Source organism: Castanea sativa, chromosome 1, assembly GCF_040712315.1.
Source record: "Castanea sativa cultivar Marrone di Chiusa Pesio chromosome 1, ASM4071231v1".
Lineage (NCBI taxonomy): Eukaryota > Viridiplantae > Streptophyta > Magnoliopsida > Fagales > Fagaceae > Castanea > Castanea sativa.
The window spans coordinates 18,596,055-18,615,989 of NC_134013.1; the positions used below are offsets into that span (position 1 = coordinate 18,596,055).

A 19,935-nucleotide genomic window follows, 5' to 3' on the forward strand; every position below is an offset into this window, starting at 1 on the left:
AGAATTGGACCACCTAAAGATTCATTGGTGCCCCATATCTAATTTTCTACCTATTTTGTCTCTTGACAGATAAAATTGCAATATCGGATGTTAGGACATTCACATTCCAAATTTCTTTCTCATCTTATTTTACCATTTTAAAAAGTTATTTTATCAATTATATCATACCATTTTATAATATTTTCAGCATTTCAACTTTTATTTTATAATACAACACATTAAAATAATATTTCTACACAATAAAATAATATATCTCAAAACTCAAATAAAAACAAAAACCCGGAGAGAGAGGAATTGATAAAGTAAGTGAATAAAATTTTAGTTTTTTTTTTTTTTTTTTAGAATTGAGCTATAGTGCAATTCTATCTTTAGAGTTACACTATAACACTATTGCAAATTTTTTTGCAATAGTTGGTTTTTACAAGTCCAGATGTGTGGGGGGGTTTTGGGCTTTTATGCTAAATTTTCCCTATGACATATGTTATTCCCAATGTGAATGCACGCACAATTTGAGCTATTAACAATTGTTTTTCAACTGTCATCTCAATCTATTCAACATGTTTCCGTATTCAGCATGCTTTAGAATGCTTGGCGGTAATTTGTCAAAATATTATTAATCAGTAAACTTGTCATCATTATATATATATTTTTAAAACAGTTTAAATCTATAGCGTTCGTTATTGATAATTGCTCTTTATTATTAAACTAAGACACCAATTGATTTTTGGTGTAGGTAAGAATCGAATCCCAAATCTCTTATTCAACGACGACGTTAAGAAATTTTACCAATTCAGTTAACTGAAGTCTACCAACTTGTCATCATTATATGTAGATTAAGATTCGATGTTATTCATTATTCAAAAAAAAAAAAAAAAAGGAGAGACTGAATTGAGTCTGTTTTTGGCACAATAAATTCTGAAATGAGCTAAAATAAGAGCCCAGTAAATGCAGTTCTGAGTTTCTGACAGCAAGAAATTCGGCACTTAGAATACCTAATGGACTTGGAGATGAATTGCTCTTAATTCAGTAACAAATTTTGTTGAGCCACAACTATCACCTTAAAGAATGAGTTCTCAAGCAAAGAATCTTGTAGCTCAATTGATTAGTGTTTGTGTTTCTAATAAAGACTATCAAGATTTAAATCTTCACTATCTTAACGTAACTATTAAATTATCGGAAAGAATAAAAAAGTATTTTCAATAGGACTAAAATTGGCATTAATTTTTTTTTTTCATTGCCAATTTCCTGGACGGTTGTGAGCAGGACAAGAGGTGAATCTATACAAAGTAGAAGTTTTTCAGACGAATCTTGACAATTATATCAAAAGGCCTCCACTGATGCCGGAGTGCAAAGCACCGAAGCATTTTTCCTTCGTCAACAAGTGAGGATTATGGGTATCATTTCATGTGTGTATGTTTCTCTTGTGGACAGTGAATCAGTGATGGATGTGTGTAAAAAGTAAAAAGTGCCTACTTTTTTTTCTCCTTTCCACACACGAATACTGTATTCATCGCCGACTAAAAAAGAGTCGAGACATACCCAAATTCTTTGTGTAGATCACTCTTTATGTAGCATGTCTACCTTTCTAGTAACGAATTCCAGTTTTCAAAATTAACCAAGTTCACATTCATATTCTTTTGGCACTATTGATGGGTCTTTTCCACCAGATTCTCACGTCAAGTTGACTATAAATGGCATTTCCCTTGGGGAACCTTTAGGAATATGAATATTTAGGCCAGTTGAACCTAAATGAGTAATAACTATAGTGGGTTGGTTTAGTCCATAACATAGAGCTTTGACTCTTTGGTATAACGATTAGCAAAGATAACAAAACACAGAAAATTATTTTTACATAAAGTTGTAAAAAAAAACAAAATTCGTCGAAACAAACAAAGAGTACATGTTGTGAATATTGCGTCTATTACGCAAGTCCCATCAGTTAAATGTTCATGATAGATTCTACAAAACAATGTAAAACACTAAGAAAAATCATATTTATTTGTGAGATTGATTAACGAAAGGTACACAAATAAAGAATTTTTGTTTCCAATATTCTTCATTTCCGCTATCCAACAAGTAAAGGAAAAGCTTTACTGACGTGGTAGAGATAAGGATAAGGACAGAATTAATAAGAACATCTATCAAATAATTGAAAGCAAACCCATTCTCTTCACCTCATTAACTAACCACTATTGAAGGATTAAGTTCAACAAGGCCTTGATTAAGTTCGGGTTATGGTGGGCATTGCTCAGAAAATAGCAATGTACAGCAACCCACAGCGCTCAAACAGTTGGTTCTTGACATGTTATATTTTTAGCGCAAGTTAAATTAAAGTACAATACACTATCATACAATAGTCCAATATTTACATGAATTCAACTCAGTTGAACAAAACCAAGACACCTAATGTGCACAAAAGTTCTCAGACACACCATAACATCTAACTTCTTGTGTCCTGATTTCATAATCTTCAGGAATCTGGAGGTTGAACTATCATGCTTGACACCCAAACTATTTCAGTATGTTCAGTTGCTTTAAACTATAGCTGAGAAAAGTAACTCATTAATATCCTGAGAATCCGATCCAAGCTTCTCATCAGCTGCATCAATAACAATAAATCACTCTCAATATATACTCTAAAAACACTTATTTGCTAGTTAGTTATGCAGTGTCATCACTCATCAGCAAGAGCAACTCATTGAACCAAATGACATTAGCTTTTGCACCAAACGACATTAGCTTTTGCACCAAATGAAAAGGCACATATTGCCAACAGAGACATTGCCTTTTACATCCAAGTCTCACAAGATAGCTCACAATAGCAAGATTGAACCCTTGAATGACAGTCCCTTGCTCTCAAATGCATGCTAATTTAAAAGCATCCTATTACGATGTTAAATACAATGTAAAATTCTGGCCTCAAGACATATGTTTGTAACTTAAGAGATCATTAACAAGTTCTACCTACCCATTAACCACCCACTTCCCTCTCATCTGCTCCATCATTTTCCCATGCTCGTGTTTATGCCTCAGTTTTAGAGGTAAATTGGCTCGACCAAAAGGTAAATGACAGGAATGAGGACCAAAGCATGATAAAATATATAATTAACAGAATAGCCAAGTCACTTTTGACTCCCAGATCCTGCACAATCCATTATTGACACATTTCCGGTTCATTACTTGAGTCCACCAGAATAGTAATTTGTACAGCTAAGAAGAAACTTCCTAACTTATATTTTCCTGAAATTTACATCTAAATGCTTGACTTCACACATGTAATGGCACTTCTTTTTCTCTCTAAAATATACCCTTTTCATCACAAATGATGGAGCATGAAGTTCAATACTAAAGAAAATAGCCATAAGCTCCCGTTAGCATAAATTGTAGAAATTCTAAAATCAATTGCAGTTATAAAGCCTTACCTGTCCTTGATCTGACTTGAACTGCCCACTCATCAACAATCTGCCAAAGTAAAAGATCAAAAGAGTGATGAGATTGCATTCCAACACTTTGTGCATGGATGAGCTGAGTATCAATGAAGAGAAGTGACTGAGTGTAACAAGGCTCATTTCTATAAGCTTTATCAGCATGATACAAGCTACCCAAACATCCTTGCATGGGTGTTTACTTATAAAAAGCCTCACCATGTGTTCAATCTTGGTTGCTTGCTGGCAAGTGGTGCAAACACTCCAGACACCACATGGAAAGTACACAACCTTCCAAACAATTGGTCTTTTTTTTGGGGGGGGGGGGGGGGGGGAGGTGGAGGTTCATAAGTGCAACCTTAAAGTCAATACTTTGACAACTTTAATGTTGAAGAGAAAGATTCTATGGTGCTCCATTAGGTTGCTGTGAAGATTGGGAGACTGAACTTTCATTGATTTTCTTTCAAGTTGGTAATTTAATTGAGCAAAAAGTTTGTAATTGCATTTAAGTTTATTGATGAGTCCGTAACACAAAAATGAGCATCAACATAGGATTAGAGTAAAGAGGACAAAAAAGAGATATAGTTCGAGATTGCATAGACATCAAATTTCCCTACTTTGTAAAATGTACTTAAATTTCAAATGATGGATGTGATAGAATATTAAAAAAATACTAGAAGTTGTTGAATTTTCCATATTGGACAATAATGGCATTTGGTGAATTTGCAAAGTAGAAGTTTATCACAAGCTGGCTAATTCTCAGACATACTAATCACATTGGATTTTTGGAGGTGGATGGAATGTCTTGTGAGGGAGGATTCAAGGACAAGAGATCAGGTTGTTAGGTTCTATAAACAATGGTGGACGGGTTGGATTTTTCTACAATTGATGAGAATGAAAAGTTTTTGGAAAGGGAGTTTGATAGGAAGCTCGTTCAAGCACTAAAGGAGTTGAGAGGTGATGAAACTTTAGGACCAGATGGTTTCACTATGGTCCTCTTTCAAGTTTCAACATTGCTGGCAGGTGGTTAAAGCTAATATTATGACCTTCTTCAAAGTATTTCATGAATCTTATAAGTTTGAAAGTCCCTAAGAGCCTCATTTATTTCATTAATTTCCTAAAATGAATAATGTCATAAATATTAGGGACATTTTAATACAGGGAATTGTAGTTGGTTGATTCTAGGCTCAAACCATTTTCCTCCAATGCACCAATTATTGGTAACGGAACTTTGATGCTTGTTCATACTATGCTATTTTGTAAGCCCCAACTGAAATTATTTTCCATGGAAAAGCATTTGATGTGCTAAGGCTTTAAAGCGAGTAGCATAAATGCATTCTTTGTGTGGACAGCGGTTTGAGTGAAGATTTTGACTAATGATAATATCATGAAGAAAGGAATCACGCTAGTAGATCAGTGTTATATGTGTGTGTGCAATGGGGCAATTGTAGATCATTTGTTGTTTCATTGTGATCTTACACGTGCTTTGTAGAGCTTTGTTTTTTGTGTATTTTGGGGTTCAATGGGTGATGTTGAAGTGGGTTCTTGACTTATTGTCTAAAATTTCCCCCCTTATGCCTAGTATGAACATTGTGGAGACCAGGGGAAAAATGAATTATAGCACTTTTGAAGATGTGGAAGCCAATCTTTCATTAGATCAATACTTGAGTGGTTTATTGCATTGACTTGGTAAAAGTGCTTCCATTATAGAGTTCATTGAGTCTCTTTCGTTTGCTTGTAAATCTTTTTACGTAAGTCTTAATGCAATTTGTCTAACTATTATATACACGGGATAGTCTTTTCCCTCAATGAGTTAATTTACTAATAAATAAAAAATAGCAATCCAAATGTAATGTTAAATACAATGGGGCCATTCAATTTTTATGTGACGACCAAAAGATACCAGGCTATATTTTTCCAGTCAAAGGTCATATGTTCCAGCATATAACTTTCGATCTCTTTCAATTAAGTTTAGCTCATTTCATTTCCACCGTTTGTAAGTGAGTAGCTGATTTCTACCATCAAGGACTTCAATATTTTAAGCAAGTGCAGTTCACCCAAACATACTGCAGGATCAGAAATTACCTGATTGAAATTAGCAAATGCAGGATCATCAGAATTGCTGACAAGGGGGATGCCCACAGATGCTTGCATCTGCTGCAGCAAAGTTCTGTTCCCAACAAGAGTGGTCCGAGCTTTATCAATTAAGTCCTGAAAATGAAATCAGCAAGCAAGATCAACTTCAGAATGCTGCTCCTCCCTCCCTTCTCTTTTCTTATCTTGTATTAAATATCTCTCCATCACTTCAAAAACCGCAGAACAAGAATCCCCGCTCATTGCTACATATGATGGGTTCCTTATTTGAGATCTCATTTCCCATTAATCATAATGAGATGATATGCAAGATACAAGATTATAAATCCTTATCTCTTCCTCCAACGAGTTCGAAAAAAAGAAGAAAGTACCTGTTTGGCTGTAAGAAGCTCGCGACACTGCTCTTTCAAGATCAACAGATCTTCTTGTACCTTCTTTATCCTGGACACCAACTTCATCGGGTTCGCCTGTAGACAGCATTAAAAAGTTTCAAATCCTGCATAACAATTACATATTGAACATTTCCCAAAAACAAAAAAAGCAAGCAAGTGTTGCTTAAATGATAGTATCACTTTGTTTTATTTCCAATTAACCAGAACAAAATATACATACGATGGATCAAAATAACACTTAAAAAACTTTTTCCCTGAAAATATTAATTAAAACAATATGAAACTCAGCTTTAGACAGTAAATTTAGATTGAAAAAAGAAGAAGAGAGAGACATAGCAATATGCTTCTAGGCAAAATTGAGTGTGAAATTCACAACTCAGTACCCACTATTAAGTTTCTCAATTATTTAATTTTACATTCTCAGAGTAGTTTTGAGAGAACAAAACAGAGTTTAGAAATAGAGAGAGAGAGATGGAAAGAAGCATTTACGTTGTCAGGGTAGACTTGTTGAAACTCGTTTTCGAGCCTGTGCTGAACCACTGTGAGATCATGACTCGCCTTTGTGAACAGATTCACCAACCCATCTGTTGCTTGATGATGTTCAATATTAAGAGTGTGCCCCATTCTCTCTTTCTCGCTCACTGTCTCTAGGTTTTCTTTCACTCTCTGATGGATAGGATGGGAATGAAAAAACTATGAAATGATGAAATTCCCCGCCTGTGCCTTGGCTTTTGATTTTTTGGAGGGCCCCAGAGCTTATAAGAACAAAATATGCTCAACTTAAAAACAATAACTATGCTACAAGTCGTTTCATTTCATGTATGACTTTTTTTCCTCCTATTTTAGCCTGAAACACCTCACACATGTGGCCCACCGACATAAATTAAAGTGCAAATAAAAGAAGTAAAGAACATTTTGGCTCACCCTGACTTTGCCCAAAAAAAAAAACAAAACAAAACGAATAAACTAATCTATTTTAACTTCCAAATAAAAATGTTAAACGTGTTGATTTGAGAATTACAATAATTTTAGTTTAACAAAAATATGAGTAATTTTATATTTATAATATTTTTACAATAATTTCACTACAAATTATATGTGACAAAGTGTTACTAATTCTAATTTTGGGCTAATAACAAATTGTAGCATAAATTTTTTTGTAGAAATATTATAGACAAAACATTATTCCAAAAATAAGTATGGCCCATCAAACATAGCCCTTGTTCGGGGGCCTTTTTCAGTTGCTCGGCCACGTGTTATCCGCTGGATTAATGACCTTGCTAGGCCCGGGTTCTTTTTGGGGAGTTGCGTCTGAAACTCAACATTGGATCACATAGTCCAATGGTTATCAGCGTACTTTTAAGTCTACAAAGCCATTAAAGTCAAAGTTTAAGAATCACGATAATGATTATGCAATATGTAATATGCGTTTGATATGATAGTTTTGATTAGTAGTTGTAATAACAATTGAGATAAAATAGTATTTATTTAGATGTAAAGTAATCATATACTCAATGACGTAAATTTAAAGATATGGAAGCAAAGTCACTTATATTTATATGGTTTATAACTCCAATTGTATAGCATTAGTGAGCTGATAGGATTCCAGCAAAATGCCAGTGGTAGAGGCTAGTTAAGCTTGCCCCTCTTATCATACATTTAAATGAGTTTAAACCGTAATTAATAGTTGTAATAGTAGTTGGAATAAAGTAATATGTATTTAAATATGAAGTAATTATGTACTCAATAATGTAAATATTAAGATAAATAAGTAAAGTCATTTATCTTTGTATGGTTTGTAACCTAGCTGTACAGCTTATGTAAGTTGATGATATCACAGCAGAGTGACCCCAGTAGTAGAGAGGTAGTTTGCCATGACAGCTTCAAGATTATGGGGGAAAAATGGGCACAACTGGAGGGAGAGAGAGTATGCCCAGCTGTGTGTAGGGGCTGGTTAAGTTTGCCCCTCTTATCATGCACTTAAATGAGATTTCCTCTTGAAAATGCTCTTTTAGTTGTTGTGGAGTTATAAACAGTGTTGTCTTCCATGAGAAGGGTTTTTTTATGGAGTATTTGTACCTTTTAAGATAAGTGCTTTATGTAAGATGGATTTGTGTCTTCCATGAGAAGGGCTTTGATATGAGATCTTGGTGCCTTCTAGGAGAAGGGCTTTAGCATTAAAAGTTTATGCCTTCCATGAGAAGGGCTTTTATAAGAAAGATAGAGAAGAGTATTAATATGTGTTTATGAGCAGCAAAACAGTAGAACTTCAGAGTGAGAGAGAATGAGAGTAGAGTTTAGAAGAGTGTAGTGTGTTATATGTAATGGTGTAGTAAATGTGTATTAGATTGTGTAAGAGAAATGGAGAAAGAGATGTTTTGTGGGATGTAATATTTGTAATATATATGATATGTGGAAGTATGAGAGATATGGTGGTTAAAGATAGTAAAAATATGAGATTATAATTGCTAGAGAAGTTGTAGAGATTACTTTCCAAGAGGAAAGATTTTGTAAGAGAAGAGTATAGAGCTGTGTTTAGGTATTTGGAGATAGAAGCAGTAAGATAGGTGTATTTTCTGAATATGGAGAGTGAGAGAATAAGCATAAGAGAGTAATGGTGTTGTAGTGTGTTTAGCAAAGTTGCTAGGATTTGTTGTTGGGATGGACAAGAGCTTATAAAGAGCTCATAAGTGAAGAGTAAGGGAGTATTTGACAGCTAGGGGTGTGCTCTTAGAGAGAGTATATGTAGATTAAAGAGAGTATATGTAGTAAGTAGTGAGTCATTTGGTAGTATGAGCAGTGAGAGAGAAAGTGTTTAGCAAGGCTGCTGGGTATTTCTGCTGGATAATGTATGAAGGCTTGTGAAGGGCATTTATAAGCTAAAGGCTGAAGAGTTTAGTTCCTGATTTAGAAAACTAAAAGCTCAAAACTTCATTAAGAGTTTAAGAAGATAATTAGAGGGAGAGATAATGGATAAATTCATGAGAGAGTTGCTCCTCCCTTCTTGGTTGTCTTAAGGTGTTGATGGAGGGTTTTATTTAGAACTGAGTTTAAGGGAGTATTTTAGCAAAGAATATCAGCTAAAATCTGTCCCAACTAACAATAAATTTTCAGAAAATCCATCTTAAGATTTGGGCAAAAATTGTATGTTTAGATTTAAGATATTCTTGTTGTTTTGGGTAAGAGCTGTATTGGAAAAAGCAGCAGAAAATGAAGGTATTTTGGCAAGAAAAAAGATAGTTACTTTAGTTGATTTTGGTTTTAGCCAAATGAGGAAAAAAACAGTAATGCTCATGCTGCTGGGTCAGCTGTAACATCTGTTCTAAAAAAGTTGTCCCAACTGTCAGGAAAAACTATGACAGCTATAATGAGACAGTTGTCATAAGACAGCTGTTGCTTTGGGCAAAAGCAGATGAGGTCAGCTGAGTGATTTCAAACTACTGGAGAGGACATTCAGCATTTATTTTATAGATTTGGCTGAAAATGGTAAGATCTCTTTTAAGAGTATCTTGCTATTTTAGGCATAGTAGCTGGCAGCTGGGATTTCAACATTAAATGACTGATGATATCACTTCCAGCCAAATGTCAAGTGCTGAACACAGTGCTGGGGTTCTGCTGGAAATGTTTCATTTTTTGGTGTTTGTGTTTTTTGGTCCAAGGTTCTATTACAACACATTTCTAGTAAGTAATAGAAGGATTGGTTGAAAGTTAATGAAACTTTAGAGATTTAGTCAATGCCTCATTGTGTTGTGACATAATCTTGGTGAGCAAAAAGAGTATTTAATATTCTGCTCTGGCAATTGGCAGAGAAATATATGGTCTGATTGTGGCAGACAGTAGCTGGGTTTTAGAGATATCATGAATATTTTGCATATAGTTGGAGATTAAAGATAGTCAATCAGATTAGGCTATGTGTTTGAGTTGGATTTTAGCTGAAAGTAGTAATAAGATTTATGTAGAATAATATAATGAAGTTTCTAAATTTGTATAGCAACAACTGGGGATTGAATGAACAGTTATTTTCCTAGCAGTTAGATGGCTGGCGATATTGAGTATTTGTCACATGATAAATATTAAGTTTTAGAAAAAGAGTAATGGGGAATTTTATTGTCTAAAATGTTATGTGATAAGATATGCTTACTATATATTTCCCGTTACACACGGATTCATCAGAGTTCAGGGAGTTGGAGAAGACACGCCAAACAACATGTCTCTTTTATCAACTTTAAACCGCTAGAACTATACTGAACATACCTCTTGGCCCTCCAAACCACGACTTCCAAAATTTTCTCAAAGGGACTCATGAGCTTGGATCATAAGTCAAAGATGAGATGACGTACCTCGGTTTTTGTTGTCATTTTGTGTAAATATGGGCTCTTGTTGAAGAAGCTGTTTGCGATGAGTGTAAGAGAGATAATATCGGCCGTGAACTTTGATTCATTGCCTAAGCCCGATCCATATGTTGATGTTGATGATGTCGTGGGGTTATGATCTCAATTGATGAAAATGAAATGTGAACCATGAATCCGCCTCTTGAAGTAAGGATCTCGCGGGCCATGTGAGCCCAATCCATGTAGTTGAATGAGATTTGAGCTTATTTTGGGTTTAAAGAGATATACCCAAAAAATCAATAATATGTTGATGTGGCATGTGTTGACAATGAAGTAATGCCATGTGAGCCGAAAAAAGAGTCTTCAACAGCCCTTAACCCTTTAAACCAAAAAGAAAAAAAATTAATAACAATAATAAAAATTAGCCCAAATAACCCAATAACAAATTATTGCATAAGATTTGTTATGAAAAATATTGTAGACGTAGCATTATTCCAAATATAATTATGGCCCCTCAAACATAACTCTGAACCCCTTTAAAAAAAACTTAAATAATAATAATAAAAATTAGTCCAAATAACCCAAAAAAGAACAAGACTAGACCAAATAACAACAAATGAACAAATTATTAAAAAAAAAGCATATTCAAAAACAAAAAATAATAATAAAGATCTCTAGTCATTCAAATTTGTAACTCATTCAACTCATTACATAAAAATAGTTCATAATTTAAATTTTGTCTTAAAAAATATACTGAAATAAATACTGTGGTTATGACTTTTCCTTCACGATACCGGCAGTTATACTTTCTTTAGCTTTGTAACGCAATAATTTTTTTCCCGTAGCGATTCATCTCAAAGTTGTAGCAAATATCATTCATCTCTCTCTCTCTCTCTCTCTCATATTTTATTTTCTTTATTATCATTTCAACTCTCTCTCATTTTATTATTATTATCTCAGCATTCTCAATTTCCACATTATCTCTTATTAGTCTTATTTTATTTTTCTCTTTGTTAGTAGAAATGAGTTGTAATACTTCATATATATTTTTTTTGTGACAATAGATTTTAGTTATCTCCTTATTAGATTTTGTATGATTTAAGTTTCTTAGTTACCACCCTTGAACAAAAATTCTTTCAGCCGCCATTGATTCCCACAAGGGGTGCTTAAAAAAATCTCATTTTAGTGCCCAATAAACTAAGAACAAAGTTTCTCTCCAAACTAATTTGGAGGGAAACTCTCAAACTTCTTATATATTTCATTTTTGGGTGTGAATTTTGAGAATCTAACCGTTGAATTTCATGTTCCTTATGTTCTTAACATACGTATCAAATTTCGTTCAAATTGGATATTATTTACTATTTGATCAATTAACTTATTTTTTACATACAACTTTAAATCACAAAAACTTGAAATTATAACATTTATTTGATGATATAGCAATTGATCTTTGATCTTCTTGAAATTTTGTAAGCATTTAGAATGTAATAAGAACATGTAATCTAACGGTTAGATTTTCAAAATTCACACTCAATATAAAGATATATGATGAGTTTGTAGGGTTTCTCTCCAAACTAGTTTGGAGAGAAACTTTGTTCATAAACTAATTAACATACCATTTTACAATTCATCCTACATCTAATCTTTTTTATTTTTATTTTTACCACCATGCACCTTTGGCGTGATGGTCACTCTACAAGTACAAGTTCTTGTGGGGGTGGGGGGTAAGAGTTAGGGTCCAAGGTTGTTCAAATATTCAAGAGAGACACTTAAATCAGGGTAGAATATGATTTTTATCTATATTAAAAAATTATATCCCTTAATTTTTCATTTAGTCCATTAAAATTGTGGGGTATGAGAATTCCGAGTAAGGTGATCACACCACATGTCACGCCTGGCTAAGAAGGACAGTTGCTTGGCTGAGGATGCCACGTCTTTGGATTTTATGATCACGTCATCGATGCGCTATCAGAGGAGGCTCTACTATGCAGAAAAGGGCTTTGGGAAGGGGGATGGCACTGACGTGATTGAAAAGCTAAAAACTGCCACCACATTAAATGCATCCCACCAAATCTTATGGCTGTATTTATGTGGAGAAGATCTTTGAACAGTGTTGTCTTGGACGCTGCATCTCTCAAGAACTTGGAGAAGGTGCTAGATAAAACTGGAATTGGGGGAATGACCTGGACAATCAACAGGTGGAAGACCAGGATCATCTAAAAGGGTCTATATAAGATAAAAGGTCCCCCATAGGAGAGAGGATTGGAGAAAAAGAGAGAGAAAACACTGTAGACTGAAGAACAATGTCTGTAATTTGTCTTTAGAGGAGAGAAATATAAGAATCAATCTCCTCGGCTTGAGTCCGAGGACAAATCTCACTATATAAACTATTCCATCCTCATTTCACGGTAATTTTAGCCCATTGTCATCACTAACTCAACTCATTAGAACCTAGATTTAGAGTCCACTCTCTATAAATTTATTGTATTGGGCTCTTTAGGCCTATACTCATCTTGTTTTGGGCTTAGGTGCAAATTGTAACCTTACAAAAATAATATAAATTAGCCAATAGAGAAGAGAGATAGATAATTAAAAATTAAGTAGCACCTTACTCCATCAAGTGCAAAAAAAAATTTGCAAAATTTTTGTATATAACACCCTAGATAAAGGCCTCTTTTTGGCATTTCATGTTCCAAAATATCATCCGGTGTGTTTTAGCATCCGATTGCTCTTATATTAAAAGTTTATAATTGTTCATTTAATTTTATTTAGAACACAAATCAATCTCGAGATCAATACCAAATGAACTTACATATTTAAGTTTTGTTCATTTTATTCTCAACCAAGCTTAAACTTGTTCACAAAATGCTTAATTAACTTACAAAGTGTTTACGGGCCTAATTAATTTAATCTCAACAATATAATATAAATATACTAGCCTCTGAGCACACACGTGAGGCTTTTCTATTTTCTGGGTATATTTTAATAATTTGCAAGGAAAAAAAAAAAGAACACAGTTTGACGTCAAAGAAGAGAAATAAGTACCAAACAAGTCTAAATTGTCATGTAGCAAGACAACCAAATACATATTGGTTGTTGGTGAGGAAATTGATGAAGCAGGAAGAGCCAGTGTCTTGAAATATCATCATGCCTACGGTGTGCCCTTCTTGATCTGGTGGAAGCATGATGTGAAGAGCACGGCTATGAAAGTAACATGTCATTATCACAAATACACATTTGAGGGACATTTAATGCTATGTTATACTTTTGAGAATCTACCATCAAAAAATTCTCTTCAAGTTATCAAGAAACTCCCAAATGCGACTTTGCCTTATCTATAGCCATTATTTTTTTAGAAGAAGAAGATGATGATGAAGGAGGAGGAGGAGAAGTCTAACTTGAAACTAAAAAAAAATTCTGGATAAATAGTTCCTAAGAAGAAGTTAAAGAGCAGTTTAGATTATTAAATTTGAGAGTAAAGCAATTTGTTAGGAGTAAAACATGGGAGAGTGGAATTCAAGTAGTTTGTTAGGAGTAAAATGTGGGAGTGGAATTCAAACGTGGTAGGTTTTTTTTCAAAAATAAATTAAATGTCTCTTAAATATATGTAGTTCAAATTACTTTTATAGACTTAATTATTTATTGTTTAGAGTAGTGCTTAACAAATTTAGGGGTAAGGTAAGTATGTGGGGAGTTTTTTAAGCTATTGAGAAGAAGTAGGAATTTATATCTAGTAAGACATTTCAATGTAGAAGTAGGAATTTAAATCAACGTAAAAGTAGGAGTTTATTATTTTAACGCAGATGTAAGAATTTATTAATTTTGTCAATTTATTATTTTAACCCAATTTTTAAGTTTGAGGTAGGGGTATTTTTGACAATAAAAAAACAATAACTAACTTTCTTTTGCCAATTTACTATTTTAATCCTATTTTTAAATTTTTGGCTAATAAATTTAGGGGTATTTCTGACAGAAAAAAAAGCAATAACTAACTTTTTGAATCCTCTTAATATATACAGACGCAGATGTAGGAATTTATTATTTTTGTTAATTTACTATTTTAACTCCATTTTGAAGTTTTAGGTAGGGGTATGTTTTATAGTAAAAAAAGTTGTAAGTGCACAATTTGTACCCGGTCCGATTACTAAATGGACCCAGGCCCAAAGAGTCTTATACAATGAAATTTGTAGAGTATGACTTTGAAATCTAGATTGGGGATATTGAAAAGTTGATAAACATGCTAGAATGCCGCAATCTATGCAAGTAATAGATGAATATGACAAAAAACTCTCCTCGGACGTAAGCCGATGACCACTTATATGGCATTTCTTTCTCTAAGCAAAAGATTACAATTTTTTAGTTTCTAAAAAAGGTCCCCCTCTTCTTTCCTCTCTTGTCTTCTTATAACCTTCTTCTTCTTCCCTGTTTCATCCATGTGTAATACAGATCTTCCTCCTAGATACTTGTCCCATCTACCACCTTCTTAAAGTCTTCAAATAATAGCTGGAAAGTTGAATACTACTGTTCAGCGGTCATTTCTCCATTAATGCGGCCATGGAGGCCAGGGCCTTTAATGCGATGCTAGCAGCTTTTTCCTCAGATATTTCCCACACGTTCCTCCTTCTAACGAGTGCTTGGAACATGCCTTTACCCAACAGATCTTCTAGAAGTCTGTCTCTAAATCCTTTAGCACGTCCCATGGCCTTTACTGGGCCCGTCCGAGGAGATACTCCTCCTCGGACAACTCTTCTGCCCCCTATAGTGCGGACTGGCCTGTGGGCCTCGAAGACTCTGATTGAACAGACTTATACCAACTAACTAGGCCCAAGGCCCAAACGTGCATTTAAGCGTTTTTACCCCTACAATAGCCCCTAAAAACTTCATTTTTCCCCCCATCCGAGAAGAGAAATGGAGTTTTGAACCAACAGCGCACCCTCCACACACTTTACAAACCGCCACACATGTAGGGGTCCTTTCGTTCCTTCAAAACCGCTTTTGACGCTTTGAAACCCGGAACACTCGCATTCATGACTGCAAGTTATGTCTTGTTCCCCACGTTCAACGGTGAGATACGCATCCAACGGTCCAGGTTCATTCTAAAAAAATTGGGTGGGATAATTTTGATTCGAGGCCACCTCCCACACGCCAAAACGCCTAGGAAACCATATCTCTATCCATCCTTTCAGAAATCAATCAAATCTAAGAGTTAATCACTATCTTTCCTCTCAAGAAGCTTGTGAAGAATCGCCTAATTATTTCCTGTAAGTTCTCAACTTCCTTTACTCATTTCTCCTCGGCTTCTGTCCTCGGCCACCAACTAGACCCCTCCCCTTCTCTAAACTTTCATTCTCACTCCCACCAAATGGGTAGATTTAAGTGTTTAGTAGATATCGACGCCGGTATGGAGGATTTTAGGACCAAATATCAAATTCTCCAAGACGTAGGCTTAAGATATTGCCCAGTAGAAGCCATAGGTAACTCTAGAAAAAAGGGAGAAGTTATCATCCCCATTATCGCATTCCTAGAAGGTGGGATGACCCTTCCCATGAAAAACGTAACCAGCGAATACCTACGTAACCATAAGTTATGCCCAGATCAGTGCACACCCAATGTATTTAGAGTCTTAGGTTGTGTCGACGCTTTGAATGAACAAATGGGTCTGAACCTTACGTGGCACGACGTCGTTTACATGTACGAGTGCCATAAACTTAAAAGCGTAGAATACTATCTTAAATCCAGATCTAGCATTGTTAGGCTCATATCCTGTCTTACTAAATCCAACAAAGGCATGAAAGACAACTATCTCATCGCCTCGAGAAACTGGTCTGACGGCCCTCACTGCCCAGTCGAATGGGGAGACCCAGGTGTGACTCTGTAGGAGTTAGATTCCCTAACCTGTGACTTAGTCCCATTAACTTTACCTTTTTTGGTTACATTGCATGTTACTACACCTTTCTTTGATATTTATTGCTGATTTAACCATGCTCATCTCCTTGGATTTTTTACAGATAAACAATACGTACTGCCGCGTCTAAGTCTTTGTAGCATTGCAGACCTTAACCGCGTTCTTCGATCCGAAGTCTTTGTTAGCGAAGACCTATAAGTGAAAGCAACCCACCTGATATTAGGATACGATCCTTTATCAGACGATTTCCAAGAGATTGATAACGCGATCACCGCAGGAGACAAACGAGGCAGAAGGATAGACGTTTCACGACGAGGCTTCCTTTTTGACCACGAACTCCTAGACGACCCCTCCATCATCCTATTCTCTCGCCCCATCGCAGCAATTCCTCTCTCGGCACATTCCCAAACAACAGCCATCCGAGAAGAACCTGCGTCCTTACAACAATCGTTGGACGAGGAGATTGACCAGTTTTGCCTTGAAGAAGCTGAGAGACCTCGAGAGGATCAACTCGTCATCCTCTCGAACGAAGAGCACGTGCCTGCAGAAACTTTGGGCATAAAAGGTTTAATAATTGCACAGTCCGACTCTAGCTCCGAAGAAGACAACATGTCCACTCTTAGGAAGCTGATGTCCAAGAGGGGCACGAAAGCCTCTAAGAAGGACGCAGGTGAGTCACAGATCCCTCCCCCTCTGCCACCACCCCTTCCTCCTTCTGATCCTAAGATTCCCATTCCGGAGCCTAAGAAGAAGAGGAAAAATGAGGCCGAGGAGGCCGATATGGAGAGGCAGAAGAAACTAAAATAGCAACAACAACAACAGAAAGTAAGCAAAGGTAAGGGCCGTGCCTCTTCAGTAAAGAGTGGGGAGAACCGTGACCTGGCCGAGGTACTCCGTACGTAGGCCAACTGGTCTCCCGAACTGAAGCTAGATGGGGCCCCAATCTCCTGCCAATCCAGCATCAGGGCGGTCCAGCAAGGACATGCCCATCACCTGGCTGAGGCTTTGGAACAGCCTCTTCTCCTACCAAAGGACATGGATGCCCTAGATAAGATGACTCAGCCACATCTTTTTCTTTCTCTAAAAAGGGACTTAGCTTTGGTGAGTGTCTCATGTTTACCCCCACCTTAATACTTTCATTACACTTTAGCGAAAAAATCGTTCGCATGTACTTTGAATTTGCTTTAATAATGCATTTATTTTAATACTTTAACGTAGGCCATTCAAGAAGTCTTTGCTCCAGAAAAGTGGGTGGAAGACTCTCGAAAGAAAGCTGCAGCTGAATTTGAGGTCAGACAGGAGACCGATAAGTCCTTAGGCCAAGCCCTTGCAGAGAATGATAACCTGACCAAGTAGCTGACAGAGGAGAAGAGAGAGAGAGAGATGGTGCCGAGGCTAGCCTAAAAATGATAAGAACTCAGGTGGAGGGACAACGCAAACTTCTGCGTTAGAAGGACGAGGACTTGTCCAAAGCCCAACAAGAAAACTCCGACCTAAAGAAGGAGCTTGCTCGAATGAGGGAAGAGGCTCGTACCCTCAAGGAAAACATGGAGGCTGCAAAGAAGGCTGCTTACAAAGAAGGGGTTGAGGCGACAGAAAATCAACTGACAAAGGAGTTCGTCGAGCTATGCCGGGAGTACTGCCAACAAGTGTGGGCGGAAGCTCTAAATGTGGCAGGGATTCCCACAACTTCCGAGTTGAGGAAGCCTGAGAACATTTGGCTTCCTCAGGACATCCAAGTGCTCGAAGAGCTTCCTCCTGTCGCACCTACCCCCGAGACAACGCCTTCAACGCATCCATCCATGATTCCATTGCCCATTCCAACTCCTAAAGAACCTGCTGGTTCTAACAAAGAGAAGGAACAAGGCGACGGAGCCGAAAGTCTCAAAGCAAGAGTGCCGAGCCCAATGTTCCTCCACCAATGGCCAAAGACAAAGGAAAACAAGTCCATGCCTCATTCGAAGCAGAGCTAAAACAAACAGAGGAGGACAGCAAAGCAAAATGGGCTGCCAGCACATCCAAGCAGGACCCCCCTACCAAGGCTTAAGGATTAGGCCACTTAGGACCCCTTTTCTTTACGTCATAAGTTTTTTGTATTTAGGACTTTCATTTTAACCTTTTTATTTTTATTTCCAATGTATCCATTGACAAAAATTAATGAGAAATGTGAAAGGTTTGATCTTCAACAGACTTTTAACCTTCAGTACAACAATACTACTTCGCTTCTCCTTAGCGCTAAATTACATGAGTGGAACAATTAACTCCACCCCCTTAATACATAGTAAAGTCTTTACAACATTTCGATTAACAGTAACTTCAAATAAAAGTACATATACTCAGTATCAAGGTTGTCAAAATCGGGATCCTACGTAGGATTGTGGGAGGTAGGTAGGATCGGAGATCGTAGGATCGGATCGTGGATCGTAAGATCCTACTTATTTTCAGATTTTAAGAAAAAAACTTATTTATAGTGGCTTTGTATGTTATATAATCACTTAAAATATGAATCCATCCATTAAAAAAAAATTGCATCATAAAATGTAATTTGCACGCACTACATCGTTCTTATGTCATTCTAACGAAGCAAAATATATTTAACTTTTGACATAATGTATCTAAAAAGTTCAGTACATGTTTAATTAGCAACTAAGTACCAAAATATTATCTACACATATGGAAAGTTCGCTTAATTTTCTTTATAGCCAAAGTAGACATTGTATATTTGTACTAGAGCTGCAAAAAAAAGACACCAAGATATAGAGCATGCTAAAAAAATCACACAGAGAATTCATCAAACAGGTTGTGTGCAATTCTAAACTACTAATTGTATTTACTAATATTTCTCAAAGATTGAAATACTAAAGATCCTGTTTCATATTTTTTCAAATTTTACTTAATTTAGTTAACAAAATAGAAAAATAAAAACCTTAAAAGCTTTGTCAAAATCATATACACAACACAACAATATGGAATCAAGCTATCAAAGTACAAATAAATGATAAACTATTAAGTACTAACTACCAAAACAAATTACCAAAAAGCTTAAAGGCAGCGATGACTCACGGCAACATCATTGAGAGGGCTAAGAGGTGCTGAGTTTTTGACAGAGGGCTGAGGAGGCGCAGGACAGAGGTGCGTGTTGGAGCTTTGTGTTTCTAAATAGTTTAGGTTTTGTTTTTGAAAACGTTAAACTTATACCATAGGTTTTTTTTGAGATTTTATGTTGATATAGGGGTAAATTTGGGACTTCAATTCATTATTGGGCTTCTAAAACCCGTTGGGCTTGTGGGTTTAGGTTTACCTAAATGAATCCCACTTAAAAAAAAAAAAAAAAATTCAAGCCAAATGGTAGCATCGGTAGGATCTCATACGATCCTATACGATCCTACACTATCCTAACATTTTTACGATCCTGCTACGATTTTAAACTTTTTGGTGAGGTGGGATCGTAAAATCGTGCGATTTTACTATCCGAATCGCGATTTTGACAACCATGCTTAGTATATATATGTAAATTATGCCTCAAAACCACAACATACGTAATACAGCAATACACAATCTAAAATTTAATTTAGCATTTAGTTTGGAGCATAAAGCAATCCATCAAATTTACTGTGGCTCATCAATACATCAACACTCATGTGGTATGGTCTCTGCTAATTTCTCCAAAGTAGAGGGTCCGAGGACCCGACATAACTAAGGTTCTGTTTAACAGTCTATAGGATATCAATTTCCATGAGGTATGTGGTCCGAGGACTATGCACGAACAAGTTTCTATTTGATATTTA

The 19,935-nt window shown here is 36.0% G+C and overlaps 1 protein-coding gene across 1 annotated transcript; it reads right to left on the reverse strand.

Annotated features, from left to right (window-relative positions):
- Positions 1-2,278: 2,278 nt before the first annotated feature.
- On the reverse strand, positions 2,279-6,628 carry LOC142622024 (uncharacterized). Its single transcript, XM_075795432.1, has 5 exons — positions 6,401-6,628; positions 5,891-5,986; positions 5,511-5,636; positions 3,423-3,462; positions 2,279-2,599 (listed from the first exon to the last, which is right to left on the reverse strand). The coding sequence occupies exons 1-5, from the start codon at positions 6,533-6,535 to the stop codon at positions 2,535-2,537; spliced, it is 462 nt and encodes a 153-aa protein (XP_075651547.1). The 5' UTR covers positions 6,536-6,628; the 3' UTR covers positions 2,279-2,534.
- Between the last annotated feature and the right edge of the window lie 13,307 nt (positions 6,629-19,935).

Excerpts from the sequence above, each read along its gene's own strand:
- LOC142622024 (XM_075795432.1), bottom strand. The coding sequence starts at position 6,535 with ATGGGGCACACTCTTAATATTGAACATCATCAAGCAACAGATGGGTTG. Across the intron at positions 5,637-5,890 it reads AGCTTCTTACAGCCAAACAG|GACTTAATTGATAAAGCTCG; the intron begins GTACTTTCTTCT and ends TTTCATTTTCAG. Across the intron at positions 3,463-5,510 it reads CATTTGCTAATTTCAATCAG|ATTGTTGATGAGTGGGCAGT; the intron begins GTAATTTCTGAT and ends TTACTTTGGCAG.